The 22039-nt window shown below is 40.9% G+C and overlaps 1 protein-coding gene across 1 annotated transcript in view; it reads left to right on the top strand.

The window, feature by feature from the left end:
- Window positions 1–4896: 4896 nt before the first annotated feature.
- Window positions 4897–22039, top strand: part of cog6 (component of oligomeric golgi complex 6) — a 233672-nt gene continuing 216529 nt past the window's right edge. The window contains exon 1 of the mRNA XM_051926341.1: window positions 4897–5080. Coding sequence (XP_051782301.1) covers window positions 4940–5080 — 141 coding nt within the window. The 5' untranslated portion in view covers window positions 4897–4939. The remainder of the gene's footprint in view (window positions 5081–22039) is intronic.

The following is a 22039-nucleotide window of genomic DNA, read 5'->3' as shown; positions in this document are numbered from 1 at the left end:
CCTGAAACATGCTTCTTCTTCATTCTTTCTCAGCTCTCCTCAGTGCTACTTATGCATGCATTTTCTGCAGGCTGCGCTGCCCCTCTTTGCTCTCTCGTGTGTCACTCCTCCATGCAGAGCTATTCCACTTTCTCAGCTGACAGCTCCTCACAAGTCTAAATCACTCTTCACTTCTTTAGCCCACCATACTCTCCTCCTCACCTAGAAGGTCCTCTCCATTTCAGCACTTTTATCCTCCACCAAAATCACCTCTCCTACTCCTTCCACTTTTCTAAATGACACCTCCCCAAGTTCATCGACATATTTAATTAGCGCAAAACACCGTTACTTCAGAAAGCTCAGTGCACAGTAGCTGAACAGCAACATGGCCTTCAGAATCCCTAGCCTAATTATTACTATACTAGTCATTTAGCCCGTTACAATAACGGGCGCTAGAACAGTAGTGCATAAACATTAGTAGGAACAGTCTATATTAAATGGCAAGGGACTTTGACCTCATTCTTTTTGTTGGTCGTATTTTTCTTTCTTTCAGCCTTTCTTTTGTTGATGTTTACTTCCTGAGCTGACCGTTCTTCATGGACTGCCGCCGTATATTGTGTGTCTTTAATTTTCTGTGACAGTAATACTGTCTTGTACGGCTCTATTCAATAAGGGCGCATAGATAATTTAGTTCAAATGGCTCTGGAATATGTGAAGAGCAACAGGTGCAGATCTTTATTTACGCGCGCCTTTATTCGCTGCGCCCAATTGAGGTCGTCCTTTTGAGGCTCGCCTTTTTGTGCGTGCCCTTATTGAAGGATGCCTGTGCGCACCCTTATTGAAGGATACCGTCTTGTACGTCCGCTGGCTTGTACGTCCGTAATAAACGTCCGTAATATACCTTTAATTTTCTCTGGCGGTAATACAGGCGTGCGCGTCGGTAAAATGCCTTTAATCTCCTCTGACAGTAATACTGGCTTGTATGTGGCTGTAATATGCGTCGCTGTATTGTGTACCTTTAATTTCCTCTCGCAGTAATACTGGTTTGTATTTCTATAAAACGCCTCTAACTTTCTCTGACAGTAATATCGCACATCGCACCGTGCCCCTCGCATGGGCACTTCACCAGAAGACACCCACACACGGACACCTGGACGCACATAGGGATTTTATATATATACTAGACATTAAGCCCATTACAATAACGGGCGCTAGAACAGTAGTGCATAAACATTAGTAGGAACAGTCTATATTAAATGGCAAGGGACTTTGACCTTATTCTTTTTGTTGGTCGTATTTTTCTTTCTTTCAGCCTTTCTTTTGTTGATGTTTACTTGCTGAGCTGACCGTTCTTCGTGGGCTGCCGCCGTGTATTGTGTGTCTTTAATTTTCTGTGACAGTAATACTGTCTTGTACATCCGCTGGCTTGTACGTCCGTAATATATCTTTAATTTTCTCTGGCGGTAATACAGGCGTGCGCGTCGGTAATATGCCTTTAATTTTCTCTGACAGTAATATCGCGCATCGCACTGTGCCCCGCGCATGCGCACTTCACCAGAAGACACACACACGGACACCTGGACGCACACAGGGATTTTATTAAAGAGGATAGATATACACAGTATATTGTCATACACATGTGCATGGGAGGGCGGCACGGTGGCGCAGTGGGTAGCGCTGCTGCCTCGCAGTTAGGAGACCCAGGTTCGCTTCCCGGGTCCTCCCTGCGTGGAGTTTGCATGTTCTCCCTGTGTCTGTGTGGTTTGGGTGGCACAGTGGCGCAGTGGGTAGCGCTGCTGCCTCGCAGTTGGGTGACCTGGGGACCCGCGTTCGCTTCCCGGGTCCTCCCTGCGCGGAGTTTGCATGTTCTCCCCGTGTCTGCGTGGGTTTCCTCCGGGCGCTCCGGTTTCCTACCACAGTCCAAAGACATGCAGGTTAGGTGGATTGGCGATTCTAAATTGGCCCTAGTGTGTGCTTGGTGTGTGGATGTGTTTGTGTGTGTCCTGCGGTGGGTTGGCACCCTGCCTGGGATTGGTTCCTGCCTTGTGCCCTGTGTTGGCTGGGATTGGCTCCAGCAGACCCCCGTGACCCTGTGTTCGGATTCAGCAGGTTGGAAAATGGATGGATGTGCATGGGAGACTGTTTACGGGCTCAAATAAATTTATTTCCCTGTCACACCAGAGGTTGGTGCTGTCCTTTAACTCTTTCATCCTTTGTTCTGCTGACCAACAGAAGATACCTTGACCTAATTCCTCTTACGCGTACAGGAGGCAGTGTAAAGGGTTAACTGGGGAATAAGATGCAGAGTCAGGGGTTAATGAACTGCACTAATGTTTTTTCTCCCTCTTCCACAGACCAGAAGGGAAACACAGCTAGAGCTCCACCCACTTCTTTTGCCAGACCACACCCTCCTACAGACCTCATTTCCACTTAAGAACTCACCTTTTTCTGTGCAGCTCCTATAAAACCAATCCCTGCACCCTTCACTTCAGTCTATGTTTTGACTGTCCAATGTGATTACTCACTATTACGTCTGTAATTCTGCTACATGGCCGGCAATATATAGTGTGGATCCCACAAAAACCTTTCTGCTCTGTTAGTTCTGTTTTACTATATATAGTAAGTTTTTCTTTACACAAAGAATGACAGACACTTGGAATAAGCTAAAAGGTAGTCTGGTAGACAGTAAGACTTTAAGGACTTTCAAAACTCGACTTGATGTTTTTTTAGAAGAAATACGTGGATAGGACTGGCGAGCTTTGTTGGGCTGAATGGCCTGTTCTTGTCTAGAGGGTTCTAATGTTCTAATGGCACCACTTCCTCTTACATCCCTCAAGATCCCACCACACCATGACATCATTTCCACATCCAGTTCCCAGGATTCCACTCTTCATTCTACAGAACCTCTTACACTTGGAATAAGCTACCAAGTAGTGCGGTAGACAGTAAGACTTTAGGGACTTTGGGACTTCCAAAACTCGATTTGATGTTTTTTTAGAAGAAATAAGTGGATAGGACTGGCGAGCTTTGTTGGGCTGAATGGCCTGTTCTCGTCTAGAGGGTTCTAATGTTCTAATGCCATCACTTCCTCTTACATCCCTCAAGATCCCACCACACCATGACATCATTTCCACATCCAGTTCCCAGGATTCCACTCTTCATTCTACAGAACTTCTTAAACTTCCTGTCTGTTGTATATATATCAGCCATGTTATAACTTCCGTCAGTTGTGTCTTGAAGTCAGACCTGTGCATTGCTCTTTTTCTGCTTGTGTGACAAGTATGCAGGGTGGAATCCCCAAATCTTTATGCTTTCTTGTGTCTCTATATTTTACTATAAATATATATGCAGCATATAATATATTATATATAGTAAGGGAAACAGATGACAGCAATAAAGAGTTGGGGTACTAGCCTAGTCACCCCATATACAGTAACTGGTTTTGAAAAAATAAGCAAATTACACACAATTATTGCAGAACTAAATTGTCACAAGGAGGCAGTACTTCCAGCTTTTCAATCATTCAGCCTGCAGAGGGAGGAAGAGGGAAGGGCATTAGGACACAGCGCCAGCTCCTGGAGCGGTGGTAGAATTACACTCACTAGAGCCCTTCAACTGTCTCCTATGTCAAAAAGAATTTGGATTTTCTCCAGATGCTGTAATTTCCATCCACAGTCCAAACATATGCAGGTCAGGTGGGCTAGTAATGCAATATTGTTCCTTATATGTGTGTTCACCCTGTGATGCCTATCCAGGGATTGTTCCTTACTTGCACCCGACACTTGCAAGGATAGACTCCTGCAACCCTGCTCTACATAAGTGTGATTGAAAAATGGATGGGTGGATAATTAATGCAAAAACACAGATTTTAATATTCAACATAATCACTAAAGACTTTTACATAACACATTAAAATATTGATATGTAAGATTACTATGCACTGCTTTATTATTATTATTATTATTGCTGTGCCCATTAGCAGTTTGTAATTTCGCTGCATACCTACAGCAGGTAGAGCTCAGCTCTGTGTTGCTCCAGCATTCTGTCATATATTTGCTGCCCTGTCAAATTTTGCTGCCTCAAGAGTCAAAAACAAGGAACATAAAATCTGACAGATGTGAGTTACATTTCATGCTTTCTATCACATTTTGCTGCTTCACAGACAGTAATGGGAAATGTATGTGTATTTGGCCAGAAAACAAAATAGAAATCTAAAGAAAAAGGCCACATTTGGAAATAATACTGATAAAAAACAACTCTAAAATGATTTTTGGGAACTGTAATTTTAATGTTACTTTTTTGAAGTGTGGCAACACTGAGAGACTGTATGTGTGTCAAACCTGCTGATCATATTTAAAATCAAGTGTTCTGGAACAACAGTTCTGTTAGTTGACCAGTGTATAGTCAGAGACATAAGAAACTGCTGCTTTTCACATTTTTTTTTCCGCACAGTAAACTGAAGTAGCAGATTTTGATATCTCTCACCTTTGCCCAAATTGCATTCCATATGTTGTCTGGGATTGGCTCCAGCAGACCCCAGTGACCCTGTAGTTAGGATATAGCGGGTTTTATAATGTATGGATGGATGGATTTGTATTTATGGACATGCATCAGTTTCTTATGAAACAACTCTGTTAACTGCCTAGACAAGTTGCTTAAATTCAGATTAATTTTAAATAAGTTTTTTTTTTATTATCTAATGTTGAGGTACAATAAACAAACATTAATAATAAAAAAATTACATACAGTGTACACCTGGTAAGCGTTATTACGGTGTCATGAATTCTCGGCTCTGAAGCGCACGGGTGTGCGCGCATGCGTGTGCTTTGTGTTTCTACCCGGAGCGCATAGACAGTCGTACCAAGGAGCGTCCAGTTTGAGTTATCAGTCATTGTTTTGTGTTTCTACTCGGAGCATATAGACAGTCGGACCAAAGAGTGTCCTGTTTGAGTTGTCAGTCATGGCTGACACCAAAGTTGATGTTACTGTAGATGCTTCGAATGGAAATAAAAATGCTGGCAACAGTGGCGCCAGTCAGCAGCAGAATCCGCTTTCAAGGAAACTAAATAAAATACTCGAAACGCGTCTCGACAATGACAAGGTGGGGAAGAAATTATTGTGACTTATTTTTTAGGCTTACCTGTTCATTATGTTAGTTTTCAACGACGGATAATTAAACTGACATACCGGTATTTACTTTTTACCATGATTTATGTAGGTGTCTTCAGCACGTCCAAAAGTTTCTTTACCATTCCTGTTTGCGGCATTGTTTATAAAAGTGCCATGAGTCCTAATGAGGTTTTGTGACTGACGAAGAATATTGCTAACTATTGGTGTGATGAACGCCATTATTTGTAATTGATCATTTACGATTGGCATCAGGTTTAGGTTTATTTGTCATATATAAGTTAACACAGGGTCAACATACAATGAAATGTGTATGGCGAGAAAAACAAGTCACTCGGCCTAGATCCAATAAAGCTAAAAAATAATTAAAAAAAAAAATTACAAGTTAAAAATAGACTAGCCATATAAAATAAAATGTGTACGTTTTAAAAGAAGTTATAGAGCAATATAAGTTGAATGAGCAGCAAGTAGAAATAAGTTATTGCACAGATAATGTTTTATAAGTACAGATGCATATTCCATAAAGTGCAGATGCATGTTCCAGTCAGTATTCAGAGTGTGTGCAGGTACAGTTTGTCTGTGAGTAGTGCAATGTAGATGTAATGCAATGTAGATGTAATGTAAGTGTGTGTAAGTGTTCAGGTGTTGCTATTGAGGAGTCGAATGGCCTGGTGGTAAAAACTGTTCTTAAGTCTTGTAGTCCGAGCAGCCAGACTCCTGTATCGTCTGCCAGATGGTAACAAGGAGAACAGCTGGTGTGATGGATGGCCGTGGTCCTTTATGATGCTGCTTGTCTTATGCAAGCACAGATGGAGGTAAATGTTTTTAATAGCACGGAGACTCTTGCCCGTGATGTGCTCTGCTGCCTTCACCACTCTCTGTAGTGATTTCCGGCTGCTGACAGAGCAGCTCCCATACCAGACGGTAATGCAGCCCGTCAGCAGACTCTCGACCACACTCCTGTAAAAGTTTGAGGTGATGTTGGCATTCATGCCAACCTTCCTCAGTCTCCTCAGGAAGTAGAGCCGTTGGCGAGCTTTCTTAACCACAGTGTCTATGTGAAGGTCCACGAGAGATCCTCGGTGATGTAGATGGCCTGGTTTTCTCCGCCTTGCTGTTTCCGATAGTCCACGATCATCTCCTTGGTTTTGCTAACGTTAAGAGACAAGTTGTTATCCAGGCACCAATTAATCAATGCCAGCACCTCCTCTCTGTAGGCTGTCTCATCGTTGTCAGTGATAAGGCCTATGATGGTTGTGTCGTCTGCAAACTTGATGATGGTGTTTGTGCCGTGTTTTGCAACAAAGTCGTGGGTGAACAAGGAGTACAAGAGGGGGCTAAGCACACAGCCCTGCGGCACTCCTGTGTTTAAAATGAGTGATGAGGATGTGTGTTTGCTGACTCTCACCACCTGGGGCCTGTTTGTGAGGAAAAAGAAAATCCATCTGCAGATGGTCATCCCCAACCCAAGGTCGTCAAGCTTCAAGACGAGTTTTGAGGAGATGATGGTGTTGAATGCCGAGCTGTAATCTATGAACAGCATTCTTACATATGTATTTCCTCTTTCCAGGTGGGTGAGGGCAGTGTTTATTGTTAGCGCAATGGCATCTTCTGTAGATCTGTTTGCTCTGTAAGCAAATTGGAGAGGATCCAGCGTGTCGGGGAGGGAGGAGCGGATGTAACCTTTGACCAGTTGCTCGAAGCACTTCATAATGACCGATGTCAGTGCAACTGGGCGATAGTCATTCAGACAGTCTTCAGTCTTCAGGATTGCACAAATTGAACTGTTTTAAAATCTAACTGCCGCTTTTTCTACCTGGAGGTAACCATAAATTAAATTAAATTAAAGTAGACTCGTTCCTCTTTGTACAAAGTAATATTTATGATCCTTACCAAAAGAAAAAAAAAAAACATTTCCATCCCGCAATATAGGAGCGAACGCCAGGAAAATCAACCCACAACCTTCATGGTACATAAGACGAGGTTTGTTAGTGAAGCCTGGCCGCTAAAATGATCCTCGTGATGATATTTGGTTTTCAACATGGGATTAGCGTTAACATGTTTTCATCTTGTTGTTGTATGAAAACGTTGTCCTCAGTGTCAGTGGTTCCCAAACTCAGTCCTGGAGACCCCCTCTGGCTGCAGGTTTTCGTTCCAACCAACTTCTGTTTTTAATTGGACTCCTGGCATAATTAACTGAGCTGTTGTCTCCCATCCTCTGTGTTTTGGAGTCAATGTAGAAATGACAATTACAAAGTTTGGTAATATATATTTTTTACTATTATTAAAATGTACTAAGCACTTTTAATTAATTTAGCAGTGTATTTCTTTCTCTCTTTTTAACAATAATTCATCTTGGTTTTGATCATGCTTTCTAGGTGCTCTGGTTTAATCCAATATTTACTAATTAGTGAGTCTGACACTAAAGTAGTTGCAGCCTTTCGCGATTTGGTGTTGTTTGCCTGGGTGTCTTCTCAGCTTGTTTTTGTCATTATTAAGATACACTCGAGAGAAAACTTCACAGAAAAAGTGCAAGATAATTGGAAACTAACAAAAGAGAGTTAAGCATTTAAAGCTGCATCAAAAAAATCACACTCCTCTGCTTTTCTGAGTACTGAATAAGAGAAGAGAAAAAATCACCAACTAATTAAATAACATCAGTTATTATCAATTGTTATCCCTGATTATGAATCTGGTTGGCATAAATACCTGCAACCTCAGGGGTTCCTCAGAACTGAGTTTGTGGACTGGACTGGACTCAACTCCTGGGTATTGTTTTGGAGGTTTTTTTTTGGGACTTGTGTGTTATATCCCCACCACAGGCATGAGAAAAACTTTATCATTTTTTATATTTACCAAACAAGAATACATACAATTTGATTTTTAATTACTTCTGAATCATTACTTCTGTCATGAAGTTTCAAATGTCATTAAGTATAACATGGAAAGTGTCATTGCAGAGTGAATGGAGAAGCGCTATCTGGGTTGAGTGGTGGGGTTATAACAAATGAGTACTTTTTAAAAAAAATTCTTTCATTTTTCATTTATAGAAAATATTTGCACTGTTTGGAATAACAAGACAGATTAACTTTTTGCTTAAAATATGTATTTGTAGTACTTTATTTTTTGTTAAGCAAAACCAAATACCAGTACTGCAACAGCAGTAAAAAGTGTAGTAGCATGGGAGACACAGACACGTTAGAATAAAACTAAAGGATAAACTAGACTGTGACACCAGGCTTTGAATGCATTGTTAAATACGGATTTAATTCAAAGTCAAAATATGAAAGTCTCCTCTGGATATGCTTGTGCAGGTGGTGTTGCCTGTCGTCACCTGGGAAATTCAATGGGCTTTGGTTATAGACTATTGCTGCTGGTTAATTGGATGTAATATGTAACCTAACTAAGTATTTTATGTATACATTGTAGTGTTTTTACCAGGGGCTAATATTAGTTCACAATGGCTCCTTACTCTTAAACATGCAATATACAGTTGCACATGAGTAAAACATTCTTGCAGTTAGGGGTGGGCGGTGTGACCAAAATTCTATATCACGGTATTTTTCTAAATTATCCCGGTTTCATGGTATTCAACGGTATTTTTTTCCCCCATGCATGAGTGGATGTTAACCACATTTTCCACTGCAATTACTGGCTAAGAATAACCTATTCCACTGTCAAGAGTATTGTACATTGTACAAAAAAAAAACATTTTAATGTGCACACAAGTATTAATACAGTTTTGCATTGCCCCATAAAGTGACAGTTTTCAAGGGGGTGGCACTAATGGAGAAGGTATCACATTGCATGACAGATGCAGTCAAAATATAGAACCTTTTTATTGAACAAATTTTGCAAAAACAAAATATAATTTTGACAACATATTTTCAACCATACAAAGAGGCATTTAGACTTAGTAAAATATCCAGAAGTGCTTGTCAAAAATTGTATTGCACCGAACATGTCTTAGAAAAGGAATAAAAAGTAAATATTTTTTGTAAACCAACTACACTTTCTGTTAATGTTAACAATCTCTGTCCACTGACACGTTAAAGTGACTTTTTAAACAACTTTATCATCATTAAACTGCATAATATTTAAACTAATAAATAATAACAATAAAATAAATAATAGTATTATTACTGATAGTTGCACTATTACTTCAAGACTTCAAGCCCAGGTGCATTACACAGTATTCACCAAATTAAAATAAAATACAACAAGTGCAACTTGGTGATGACATCTTTACCAACTGAACCATCATTTAGGCAAACTGCATTAATATGGACCTTGCTTCAAGCTAAGCTATACTGGGAAGAAAAAAACAAACTATATGTTGAGAACAAAGTCAACATTTCCACTTTATTCTCGCCGTTTATGTCGAGATTAAAGTCGACATTTCCACTTTATTCTCGCCATTTATGTTGAGATTAAAGTCGACATTTCCAATTTATTCTCATAGTTTACTTCATAATTAAAGTAGAATGTCGTAAACTAAACTTCTTCCTAAAATCAATGTTTAATCAATTACTTAATTTACCCCGTCATAAATTAATGCAGCACATTAAATGCTTTGTGTTACGTTCCCCGACCCAGTGGTTAATCACTACGCTTCTTAAGCGATCACCATACAGAATCCATTCACTTCATGATATTCCTGCTTTCTGAAAATTTAGAATGCTAAGATAAATACTTGATATAATTTTCATGATGAAATGCATTAAAGCAGGTATTACACATGCACGGTAGTGAGGCGGTAGTGCTGCTCCCTCGCAGTAAGGGGTCCCCAGGTGTATGTTCAGTGTAGAGAACTTTATGGCAGGTGTGACGAGGCTCCAAAAAACTGGATGTATGAATAGCTATCGCATAGGTTTAACTTAAATATTGTGTAAATGTTGGGTTTGTGATCTGCTGGTCGGAGACACGAACACAGAATTCAATGCATGTTCTTCTGAGCGGGCTATCTTTATTGCATGCATGCTGTCTCTATCTGACGTAGGCTACCAAAACCCCAGTTCCTATCCTTCCTTTTTCTTTCACCACATAACCACATAACCAATCACCACACGATAAACGTCTTTGTGAAATTAAAACTAGTTATAAACTTAGCCCACGGAGTGTTCAGAACTTTAAAAATATCTTCGTTATACATGTTTAATTATGCCATCCATTCAGAGTTGCGCCCATCTCTGAACGAATCACTTAACACAAAGCATTTAATGTGCTATATAACTTATGACGGGGTTTGAGAAAATCTAGTAAATTAAATATTCATTTTATGATGAAGTTTAGTTTACGATGTTCTACTTTAATGACGAATTATGAGAATAAAGTCAAAAGAATATATTCTCGTCATAAGCGTCAAGATTAAAGTGGAAATGTCGAGAATAAAGTCAAAATGTCGTCACACTATTACACAGTACCCAGGTACATTACACTGTATTGAAAACAAATAAAACAAGTACAAAATGGCTTGCAGTATTATCCAGTAGTATAGAAACAGTATTTACACATCTGACCTTTTAAAACTAAAGCATCTCCAGGCGACAGATGTGACTGCTTTTTTTCGGCTCTCTGTCCATTTTCACCGCGCGGCATACCTATGCTACCGCCCACTATTTGGTGGTGTAGCAGTGAAAAAGAGCCCTAGTGCAACAAATCTGTGTTTAGCGGTGTAGCAGTGAAAAAGGTCCCCACTTCAACAGTTTCCCGCTGTGCCACGTTCTGAACGTCGTTTAGGCAATTTAAACCAGTGTTGCGGTATAAGAAAAATCCATATCATAAAAAAAATAAACGGTTTTCGGTATGAACCGGTGTACCGCCCAGCACTACTTGCAGTAGATCAATTTCTGCCTACCGAATGACATTGAACTTTGTTGATGGTCATTGTTAAACATAATTATAAGTTTATGTCATTCACTTAAGCCTTTGTTTTTGTGACAGGGAGTCTCAAGATCAGACAACCAAGGGAAGAACTTTTCATGTAGTATTGAGATTCAAAACATGAGAAAAGTAAGGGTTGTGCAGAAAAGAATGGGTGGAACAAAATAATATTGTGAACTATATGCACAGTATCCGCCCCCTCTCTGTTCCTGGAATGGAGGACCCTGTAACTAAGCTTCGCCAGGGTTTAAACTGACTAAGGGATGCTGTTGCTCCCGGCTTATCTGTGGAAGCCACTTCCTTCTCTAATTCTGTCCCTCTCCAATTTTGGTTCTGCTAAAGCATCACCTATGCTCATTACCACCATGCATGGCATCCCCACTGGAACTTTATAGTGTGCCTGCTAACCACAATTTCCTTGAGCTTTGCTTAATATTCCTTCTTATTCACAGCTCACACTACATGCTAAACATGATCCTGCCTCTTTTTCCTCTCCAAGACACCTCCCCTTTCTTCATTCGTCCATCTCCTCTATTGGTCAGTGCTGATGTTTGTGTACTCCCCCCAGGCCTTTATTTGCATAAAACAGGAAGCCCCCTCTCAGTGCTGCTTCAAGCATATTTACAGTGCATTAGCATAGCCAGTTCTACAGTATTATTATCAACTAATAAATAAACACTTGTGAGCTAATTTTCTTTTTTCTATAACTAGGGGCTCGCCCACCCTCGGGTTTGGTTTACTGGATAAACAATTTAAAGAGATTGTTATTTTCATGGGAATTATTACATTTGCATTATTTTCACTTTAAAACTTTTGTTAAAACAATATTTGTCTTTTATTTCCTGCCCCGGATGTGATTAAATCTATTTCTCGCGGGACGTGTAACGCTGCTCGCGTTGTGAAGGGGTGGGTCTGAACGCATGCTAAAGAGATGCGGTTGGTTCAGTTGCTGTCTTGCTGCTGCTGCTGGCGAGCTGCGTGTTCTGCTTGTCATGGTTTGCGTTGATCATTTAAAAGCCTGTACAGCTGCTGTCCTTTTGCCACTTCGCGTCTCTGCCACTAGCGTTGTGAAGGGGGGAGCTGAACGCATGCTAAGGAGATGCACCCGGATCATCTGCTGGCTTGCTGCAGCTGCTGCTGGCGAGCTGTGTGTTCTGCTTGTCATTGTTTTAAGAGCTGGGAGCACCTGAAGTGTGTCTGCCAAAAGCATTTCAACAACTGCTAGGTTAGATGTCCGTGAACTTGTTTTAAATTGTTTGTAAGTAGGGCATGACATGCAAAAGTCACCGTCTCACGGGTTTTGCTTCCTAAGGTTGTAATGTCTAGTCTCGCGTGTCGTGAAAGTGTCTCTCCGAGATGATCAGGTCTTGTTCATTTCGCTCAATCACCCCCGGATGCGCGCTACGCTCCTGCCACTTCGCGTCTCTCCCGCTCACATTGTGAAGGGGGGGAGCTCAACGCACACTAAGGAGATGCGGACGGATCAGCTTCTGGCTTTGTTCTCCTGCTGCCGCTTGTCATGCTGCACATTGATAATTTAAAAGCCTGTATAGCAGCTGTCCTTTTATCACCCTGCCTCATCTCACGTGATGTTAAAATGTCTCTCGCGGGATGTCAGATTGTCTTCCGAGAAAATCATGTCTCATCTCCCTGCCAAGATTTTTTTTTTATAATGGAGAGATTTCACCAAATTTCAGTCAAATCAGTCAAACCTTTTTTTTAGATTCTTGAGTATTTAGAGTTGTTTTTTTTTTTTGTACTGTTTTTAACATCAAATAATATTTCAGATACATACCGCCCAAGATGTATTATCCTGCCAAATTTCAGTTATACTTCAGATATGGTGTTTTTGTTGATGTGTGAGTGAGTCAAATTTGCATTTTATATATACACAAGTCTTCAGTAAAAACTTGGCAAAATTCATCCTCTTTTGTTTACTTCCATCCACAAATTTATTGATGATTTTCCTTTTCCTTCTGTTTTCCAAAAAAGTCTTTATTGTTGACTTCTTATTTCAAAAACTAACTGAGATTGTTCATTGAATGGTTGGTGATATGACATTCTCTGTACAAGCTGGAGTGCTCAGTGAGCAGAATTCATGGGTCAGTGTTTAAAGATGCATAATTTTTTGTACATATTGGTTTATTTCAGAGACCTAAAATATTTTTGTTTATGGTTGATGCATCTTCTTTTGTAAGATTGATTTTGCTATAACTGTAGGCTACTGATGGGGTTGTCGTGTACAGATCCACCTTTATACAGTTAGGTCCATAAATATTTGGACAGAGACAACTTTTTTCTAATTTTGGTTCTGTACATTACCACAATGAATTTTAAATGAAACAACTCCGATGCAGTTGAAGTGCAAACTTTCAGCTTTAATTCAGTGGGGTGAACAAAACGATTGCATAAAAATGTGAGGCAACTAAAGCATTTTTTGAACACAATCCCTTCATTTCATTTGTCTCTGTCCAAATATTTATGGACCTAACTGTATGTAGTATGTGGCAGCATATAGGCTCATACCCTTCCAGTTTGGTCTCCTTAACTGAATTTTTGTCAAATGTCTTGTGTGCATCCGCCTACAAACACACTGACACTTGCGCAGAATCTTCACAAATGATGTATGCGCCAGAAATAGTCACTGGACCTGTGTCAGAGTAGCACTAACGATTAATATATTTCTTTAAGTTTTTATTGCGCCACATCACTGAACAGCTGTCATGGTCCCTAGACACCACCTGTCTTGTTAAGAAGACTCCAGTCTAGGGAATGTCATTCTGGACTCTTACTCATTTTTACAGTAGAGTGTATGCTGATTACCTGCATCACAATCTGGAATGGCAGCTGCACTGTGGCAGACCATAAGATCCTACCGCAGGTAGTTCAAAATGGCCCAGTTCATTATCGGAGCCAGGCTTCTATCCATACAGGACATGTATGACAAAAATTTGCAGAAGGTGCCCTCCATCACCTCAGACTAGAGTCACAAACTAACAAAAATGCCATGCACATTTTTCTAAATATATATCTATCTATATATATAAAAGCCAAATACCACTGACTCACTCATCACAAAATCTCCTGAACCATGATGACTTGGGACTTGAAATTTGGAATGCAGGTTACCCTTGCCCCATAGGTGCTCACTAAGAAACAATTTTAAAAGTTTCGTGGTCCAAGCACATTCTGTCTGTATGTCTGTCCGCTTTTCACGAGAGAATCACTTAACGGATTTAGATCGGGTTGTTTTCTATAATTTGCTTGAACTTTCCGGTTAATTTTGCGACTTCTCTCATTGCGCTAAGTACCATAGTTCGTTTGCAGTACCGATGTATTTATGCAAATCCAAGAAAGTGGCTAAGAGCAGGGGGGTGGGGCCTTCCTCATTCACTCTCTGTTTGAGTCGGTCTACGTCTCACCACGTGTTGGAGTGCACCTTGCCTCCGCTTAGTTAGCGATACCTGTTTGCTCAACAGACATTATCATCTACAGATTGTTAAAGAGTAACGTTTGATGTTTTTGAGAGAGAGATCAGAGCTGCATGTGTTTTAGAGGGTAACTGCTGATTGTCAGAGATATCGCGGCCATATGCTTTTGTCCCCACGCAGGTAACACTCTCCTGTCAGAGCTGAACACAATCAGATATAGTGCCAACGGCTATTGATACTATGTGGGCACAGCCACGGGGTACAGCTAGTGTGTGTGTGTGTGTGTGTGTGTGTATGCATATGTTCACTGTGTTTTATGAATTCCAAAGTCCGCCCAGCCGTCTACCAGGTAATTTTATAGCACTTCATGCTTCCCTCTGCTGACACGCTTTATGGAGATGCTAATTTCATTTTCCAGCAGGACTTGGCACCTGCCAGCACTGCCAATAGTACCAATAACTGGTTTAATGACCATGGTATCATTGTGCTTGATTGGCCAGCAAACGTGCCTGACCTAAACCCCATAGATTCTCTATGGGGCATTGTCAAGAGGAAGATGAGAGACACCAGACCCAACAATGCAGACAAGCTGAAGGCCGCTATCAAAGCATCCTGGGCTTCCATAACACCTCAGCAGTGCCACAGGCTGATTGCCTCCATGTCACGCTGCATTGATGCAGTAATTCATGCAAAAGGAGCCCCGACCAAGTATAGAGGTCGTACATAGACATACTTTTCAGTAGGCCAACATTTCTGTATTAAAAATCTTTTTTTTTTTTTTTTTTTGGTCTTACGTAATTTTTTAATTTTCTGAGATACTGAATTTTGAGTTTTCATTACCTCTAGGCCATAATCAGCAAAATGAAAAGAAATAAATACTTAAAATGTATCACTCTGTTTGTAATGAATCTGTATAATATGAGTTTCACATTTTGAATTCAATTACTGAAAGAAATTAAGTTTTTGATGATATTCTAATTTATTGAGATGCACCTGTATATGGTGGCATAGTGGTAGTGTTGCTGCCTCACAACAAGGAGCCTGAGGTTCCTGTTCTCAGTCTGGATTTCGCATGTACTCCCTGTGTTTGTGTGGGCCTCCTCACATAAATAGATTGGTGTGTGTGTGTGTGTGTGTGTGTGTGTGTGTGTGTGTGTGTGTGTGTGTGTGTGTGTGTGTGTGTGTGTGTGTGTGTGTGTGTGTGTGTGCGTGTGCATGCATGCATTCACCCTGCAATAGACTAGTGTCCTGTCTACTCCTGCCTAGTGCACTAAAAGCTTTAGCTTCTCAATGACTCTTTCCTACATAAGCAGGTTAAGAAGATGGATGGGTAAATGTATATATTGAATATATACAGTATGCTCGGTTTATATATCTATTTGTTTTTCTCTGTGTGTATCTTTTTGTTGGTTCTGTATTACTGTCATTGTGATGGGGAAACCTGTAAATAAGAAGGTTATTCTACACATGTCAATGAACATGATCTTTTTTGTCCCCTTTCCATTAAGAAAGCGGTGTCATAGAATTCACTGTTGTATCCACAGACTCGGAAACAGATTTTACTTACAGGCTCTTAAACTGTTAACACCCATACAATCATGTGCTTAACATCTGTCAAGACTGCTCTAGGTTGCAGGAAGGCTCTTAATGTATTCTTGCATCCCCTGGCAAGAGTTTCATTTTGAATTATGGGAATCTTTCCTGTGTGTTATTTAATAATCCTGCACTGTACTCTTTCAAGACAAAAGCGGCATATCATTGTCAAAAAAAATATGAGTCAGTCCGTGTCAACAAAACAGATTTTAAAAAATTTTCCCAACTGACCCATTTCTGATTTGCTTCATACTTGATGAAAACTACATTTATTATACCCAGTAACTAGTGTAAAAAATTAGAGACTTAGTTTCTTAGATGTGGAGGTTTTAGATAGATACTTTATTAATCCCAAGGGGAAATTCACATTCTCCAGCAGCAACATACTGATACAAAAAACAATATTAAAATAAAGATTGATAACAATGCAGGTAAAAACAGACAATAACTTTGTATAATGTTAACGTTTACCACCCCAGGTGGAATTGAAGAGTCGCATAGTTTGGGGAAGGAACGATCTTCTCAATCTGTCAGTGGAGCAGAACAGTGACAGCAGTCTGTCACTGAAGCTGCTCTTCTGTCTGGAGATGACACTGTTTAGTGGGTGCAGTGGATTCTCCATAATTGATAGGAGCCTGCTGAGCGCCCGTCGCTCTGCCACAGATGTTAAACTGTCCAGCTCCATGCCAACAATAGAGCCTGCCTTCCTCACCAGTTTGTCCAGGCATGAGGCATCTTTCTTCTTAATGCTGCCTCCCCAACACACCACCGCATAGAAGAGGGCGCTCGCCACAACCGTCTGATAGAACATCTGCAGCATCTTATTGCAGATGTTGAAGGATGCCAGCCTTCAAAGGAAGTATAACTGGCTCTGTCCTTTCTTACACAGAGCATCAGTATTGGCAGTCCAGTCTAATTTATCATTCAGCTGCACTCCCAGGTATTTATAGGTCTGCAACATCTGCACACAGTCACCTCTGATGATCACGGGGTCCATGAGGGGTCTGGGCCTCCTAAAATCCACCACCAGTTCTTTGGTTTTGCTGGTGTTCAGGTGTAGGTGGTTTGAGTCGCACCATTTAACAAAGTCATTGATCAGGTCCCTATACTCCTCCTCCTGCCCACTCCTGATGCAGCCCACGATAGCAGTGTCGTCAGCAAATTTTTGCACGTGGCAGGACTCCGAGTTGTATTGGAAGTCCGATGTATATAGGCTGAACAGGACCGGAGAAAGTACAGTCCCTTGTGGCGCTCCTGTGTTGCTGACCACAATGTCAGACGTGCAGTTCCCAAGACGCACATACTGAGGTCTGTCTTTAAGATAGTCCACGATCCGTGCCAGTAGGTATGAGTCTACTCCTATCTCTGTCAGCTTGCCCCTAAGGAGCAGAGGTTGGATTGTGTTGAAGGCGCTAGAGAAGTCTAGTAACATAATTCTTACAGCGCCAATGCCTCTGTCCAGAGAGAGAGATCGGTGTAGCATATAGATGATGGCATCCTCCGCTCCCACCTTCTCCTGATATGCAAACTGCAGAGGGTCGAGGGCGTGTTGAACCTGTGGCCTCAGGTGGTTTAGCAGCAGCCTCTCCATGGTCTTCATCACATGTGATGTCAGAGCAACAGGCCGGAAGTCATTCAGCTCACTAGGACGTGATACCTTTGGGACTGGGGTGATGCAAGATGTTTTCCAAAGCCTTGGGACTCTCCCCTGTTCCAGGTTCAGATTGAAGATGCGCTGTTGAGGACCCCCCAGCTCCGATGCACAGACCTTCAGCAGTCGTGGTGATACTCCATCTGGGCCCGCTGCTTTGCTGGCACGAAGTCTCCTCAGCTCTCTGCTCACCTGCGCTGTTGTAATTTTGGGTGGGGATGTCTCTCCTATGCTGGTATCAGCAGAAGGATGTGTGGAGGGTGCAGTACTCTGAGGTGAGAGTGGGTTAGGGTGATCAAACCTGTTAAAGAAGTTGTTCATTTGGTTTGCTCTGTTCACGTCTCTCTCGATGGTGGCACCCCGCTTCAAGCTGCAGCCAGTGATGATCTTCATCCCATCCCACACTTCCTTCATGCTGTTATTCTGCAACTTCTGCTCCAGCTTTCTCCTGTACTGCACCTTCGCCACCCTGAGCTGGACTCGGAGTTCCTTCTGCACGTGCTTGAGCTCATGCTGATCACCTCTTTTAAAAGCCCTTTTCTTCTGGTTCAAAAGGCCCTTGATGTCACTTGTAATCCATGGCTTGTTGTTAGCATAGCAGCGTACAGTTCTTACTGGAACTACAATGTCTATACAGAAGTTGATGTAGTCGGTAGTGCAGTCAACAACTTCCTCAATGTTCTCACTATGTGATTCCTGCAGGATATCCCAGTCTGTAGTTCCAAAGCATTCTCTTAGAGCCTTCTCTGTCTCCGGGGACCACTTCCTGAATGAATGTGTGGTTGTAGGTAGGACCCTCACTCTTGGTTTGTATTGAGGCTGAAGCAGAACGAGGTTATGATCTTCTTTCCCAAGTGCAGGCAGCGGGGTGGCGCTGTATGCGTCTTTAACGTTTGCATACAGCAAGTCAATAGTCTTATTTCCTCGGGTGTTACAGTCCACATACTGGGAGAAGGCAGGTAATGTTTTGTCTACTGTCGCATGGTTAAAGTCTCCAGCGATTAGCACAAGCGCCTCAGGGTGCTGCGTTTGTAACTTAGCAACAGCAGAATGGAGGATGTCACTCGCTATCTCCACGTCCGCCCAAGGAGGGATGTAAACGATGACCACAATGATGTGTCCCAACTCTCTGGGCAAGTAATAGGGACACAAACTTACGGCCAACAGTTCGATGTCCCTGCAGCAAGTGGAGACTTTGACGTTAACATGTCCAGAGTTACACCACCGTGTATTAACATAGAGAGCGAGTCCTCCTCCTTTGTGCTTCCCGCAGGTACTTGCATCTCTGTCCGCTCTAACTGTGCTAAACCCGGGTAGCTCCACGTTAGCATCTGGGATGGTGGAAGTTAGCCACGTTTCGCAAAAGCACAACAAACTGCATTCTCCGTAGGTTCTGACATTTTTCACCAGCTCAGCCAGTTCATCGATCTTATTTGAGATTGAGTTCACATTTCCCAGAATCACAGAAGGCACCGAGGGCTTAAAACGCCACTTTCTCGCAAGCCGCTTCATTTTTTGCTTAGTGCCTGCTCTGCTACCACGATACCGCCTTCTTACCTCGTTGGGTAAATAGGGAACCACACCGGCACTGGCATTTGTTCTCAGCGCTCTAAGTTGAGTACTTGAATAGATGAGTCTCAGCGTGTTAAAATCCATGCCCACGTTGTAAAAGTAAGTGTGTCCAGGGAGCGAATTCACATAAAATAAAGTGATAGGAGTAATCAATAAAAAAGAGAAAAATAAAAGTAGAAAAATAAAGTCGTACACAGAGCTGCTGAAAAGGCTGCCACTCTCTCTTTTAAAAAGGGAGTGTGGCACTAATTTTACTAAAAAAAAAAAAAAAAAGACTGTTCCATAAGTCGTAACCTGTGAACATTTAATTCTAGATTCATTAAATTTTCACGGATTGTTATTTAGTACTAGTTTTGTTAACCTGGCTTTGCTTGGGTAATTTCATAAGACAAGGAACCTCCATGATAGTGCAATCAGTTAATTGGATATACCAGAAATACTATTTAACCAACTACTTTTTTATAGAGAGTATTACTTTAGCAACCAGGTTCCTGTCTGAAAGAAATCAGACTTTCTGATTTATGAGGCATTAGAAATTAAAAAAATCATTTCACATCTATATTATAAATGCATATTGCCCATATACAACAGTCTACCATAAAAAGAACGGTATCACTGGAAAGAACATGGTTTAATTAGTAAATATGAAGTCATTGCAAATTAACACATATATAACTCGTATTGAAAATTGCTAGTGTATAATTAAACTAAGTGCAATTGTGATTAATTTATAAGCCTGTTTATTTTGTCAAATCCATCTTTTAAATAAAAATACATGAAGCATTTTAAAATGGTACACATGTTTACCTAAGACTTGTACTGATGAGATTGTATAATTGACTTTTGCATTTAGTGGAGATACGATATATGAGATAAGATTTCTGGGACAATGTCCCGAGATGTTTCTCTGAAAAACATAACAACACAACCTGAGCCATGTCTCCCTTACAACTGTTACTTAATTGCCAATTTCTGACAAATTAAGGCATTTTAAACACAACAAAAAATTGCTAAAGTTAATTTATTACTTTCATTCATTACAATTTGTGAGGGGAAATTAGCTCGTTAAGCTATGAACTTCATAGGCAAGCGTGTCCAATCATGAGAAAAGGTATTTAAGGTGGTCAAGTGCAAGTTGTGCTTCCCTTTGACTCTCCTCTGAAGAGTGACAGCATGGGATCCTCAAAGCAACTCTCAAAACATCTGAAAACAAAGATTGTTCAGTCTCACGTTTTAGGGGAAGGCTTCAAAAGCTATCTCAGAGGTTTAAACTGCTAGTTTCAACTGTAAGCAATGTAATCAGGAAATGGAAGGCCACAGGCACAGTTGCTGTTAAACCCAGCAGGTCTGGCAGGCCAAGAAAAATACAGGAGCGGCATATGTGGAGGATTGTGAGAATGGTTACAGACAACCCACAGATCACCTCCAAAGATTTGCAAGAACATCTTGCTGCAGATGGTGTATCTGTACATCCTTCTACAATTCAGCACAATTTGCACAAAGAACATCTGTATGGCAGGGTGATAAGAAAGAAGCCCTTTCTGCACTCACGCCACAAACAGAATCGCTTGTTGTATGCAAATGCTCATTTAGACAAGCCAGATTCATTTTGAAACAAAGTACTTTGGACTGATGTGACAAAAACTGAGTTATTTGGTCATAACAAAAAGCACTTTGCATGGCGGAAGAAGAACACAGCATTCCAAGAAAAACACCTTCTACCTACTGTCAAATTTGGTGGAGGTTCCATCATGCTGTGGGGCTGTGTGGCTAGTTCAGGGATTAGGGCCCTTGCTAAAGTCGAGGGTCGGATGAATTCAACTCAAAATCAACAAATTCTTCAGGATAATGTTCAAGCATCAGTCACAAAGTTGAAGTTACACAAGGGTTTGATATTCCAACAAGACAATGACCCAAAACACAGTTCAAAATCTACAAAGGCATTCATGCAGAGGGAGAAGTACAGTGTTCTGGAATGGCCGTCACAGTCCCCTGACTTGAATATCATCGAAAATCTATGGGATGATTTGAAGCAGGCTGTCTAGAGGCTGTTATATTTGCAAAAGGAGGCTCAACTAAGTATTGATGTAATATCTCTGTTGGGGTGCCCAAATTTATGCACCTGTCTAATTTTGTTATGATGCATATGGCATATTTTCTGTTAATCCAATTAATTTAATGTCACTACTGAAATACTACTGTTTCCATAAGGCATGGTTATATAAAATAAAAGGAAGTTGCTACTTTGAAAGGTCAGCCAATGATAAACAAAAATCCAAAGAATTAAAAGGGGTTCCCATAATTTTTCATATGACTGAATATATACATGTACACGTATATATTCTTAAATGTAAAATTAAATATGCGAGATTATTTCTTAAATACTTAGGAGTGCTTAGAAATGAATTTGGGTTTTTGAAGAGAAAAAATGTTCTAGTTAATGCAGCAACTAAACTAACATAAAAACTGTGAAAGCCCATATGGCATATGGGTTCAAATGAGACATGGCCTTCAATTGAACGTATGTTGATAGATGGCATATGACAGGACAGATTTTTTCTATGGCTATCTCCTGGATGAGTCCAGAGACATAAGTAATAGCAAATGTCTGATTACTTGTGTGAAATGCATTTGGAAAATATTCTGAAAATAATGGATTAGACAGCAGAAGCCATTTTTCCTTTAGTGCTATTAATCAGCTAATGTTTCTTGAATGTACAAATGCAAACATAAATCTCTCGGCAGTAAACATCAGAAACTTGACAAAGTGACTTTTTATGAAGGTAGATTTAAAGAGGTGTTG

This window comes from Erpetoichthys calabaricus, chromosome 4 (genome assembly GCF_900747795.2).
Source record: "Erpetoichthys calabaricus chromosome 4, fErpCal1.3, whole genome shotgun sequence".
In the NCBI taxonomy this organism is placed as follows: domain Eukaryota; kingdom Metazoa; phylum Chordata; class Cladistia; order Polypteriformes; family Polypteridae; genus Erpetoichthys; species Erpetoichthys calabaricus.
This window is presented reverse-complemented; position numbering and strand designations above follow the sequence as displayed.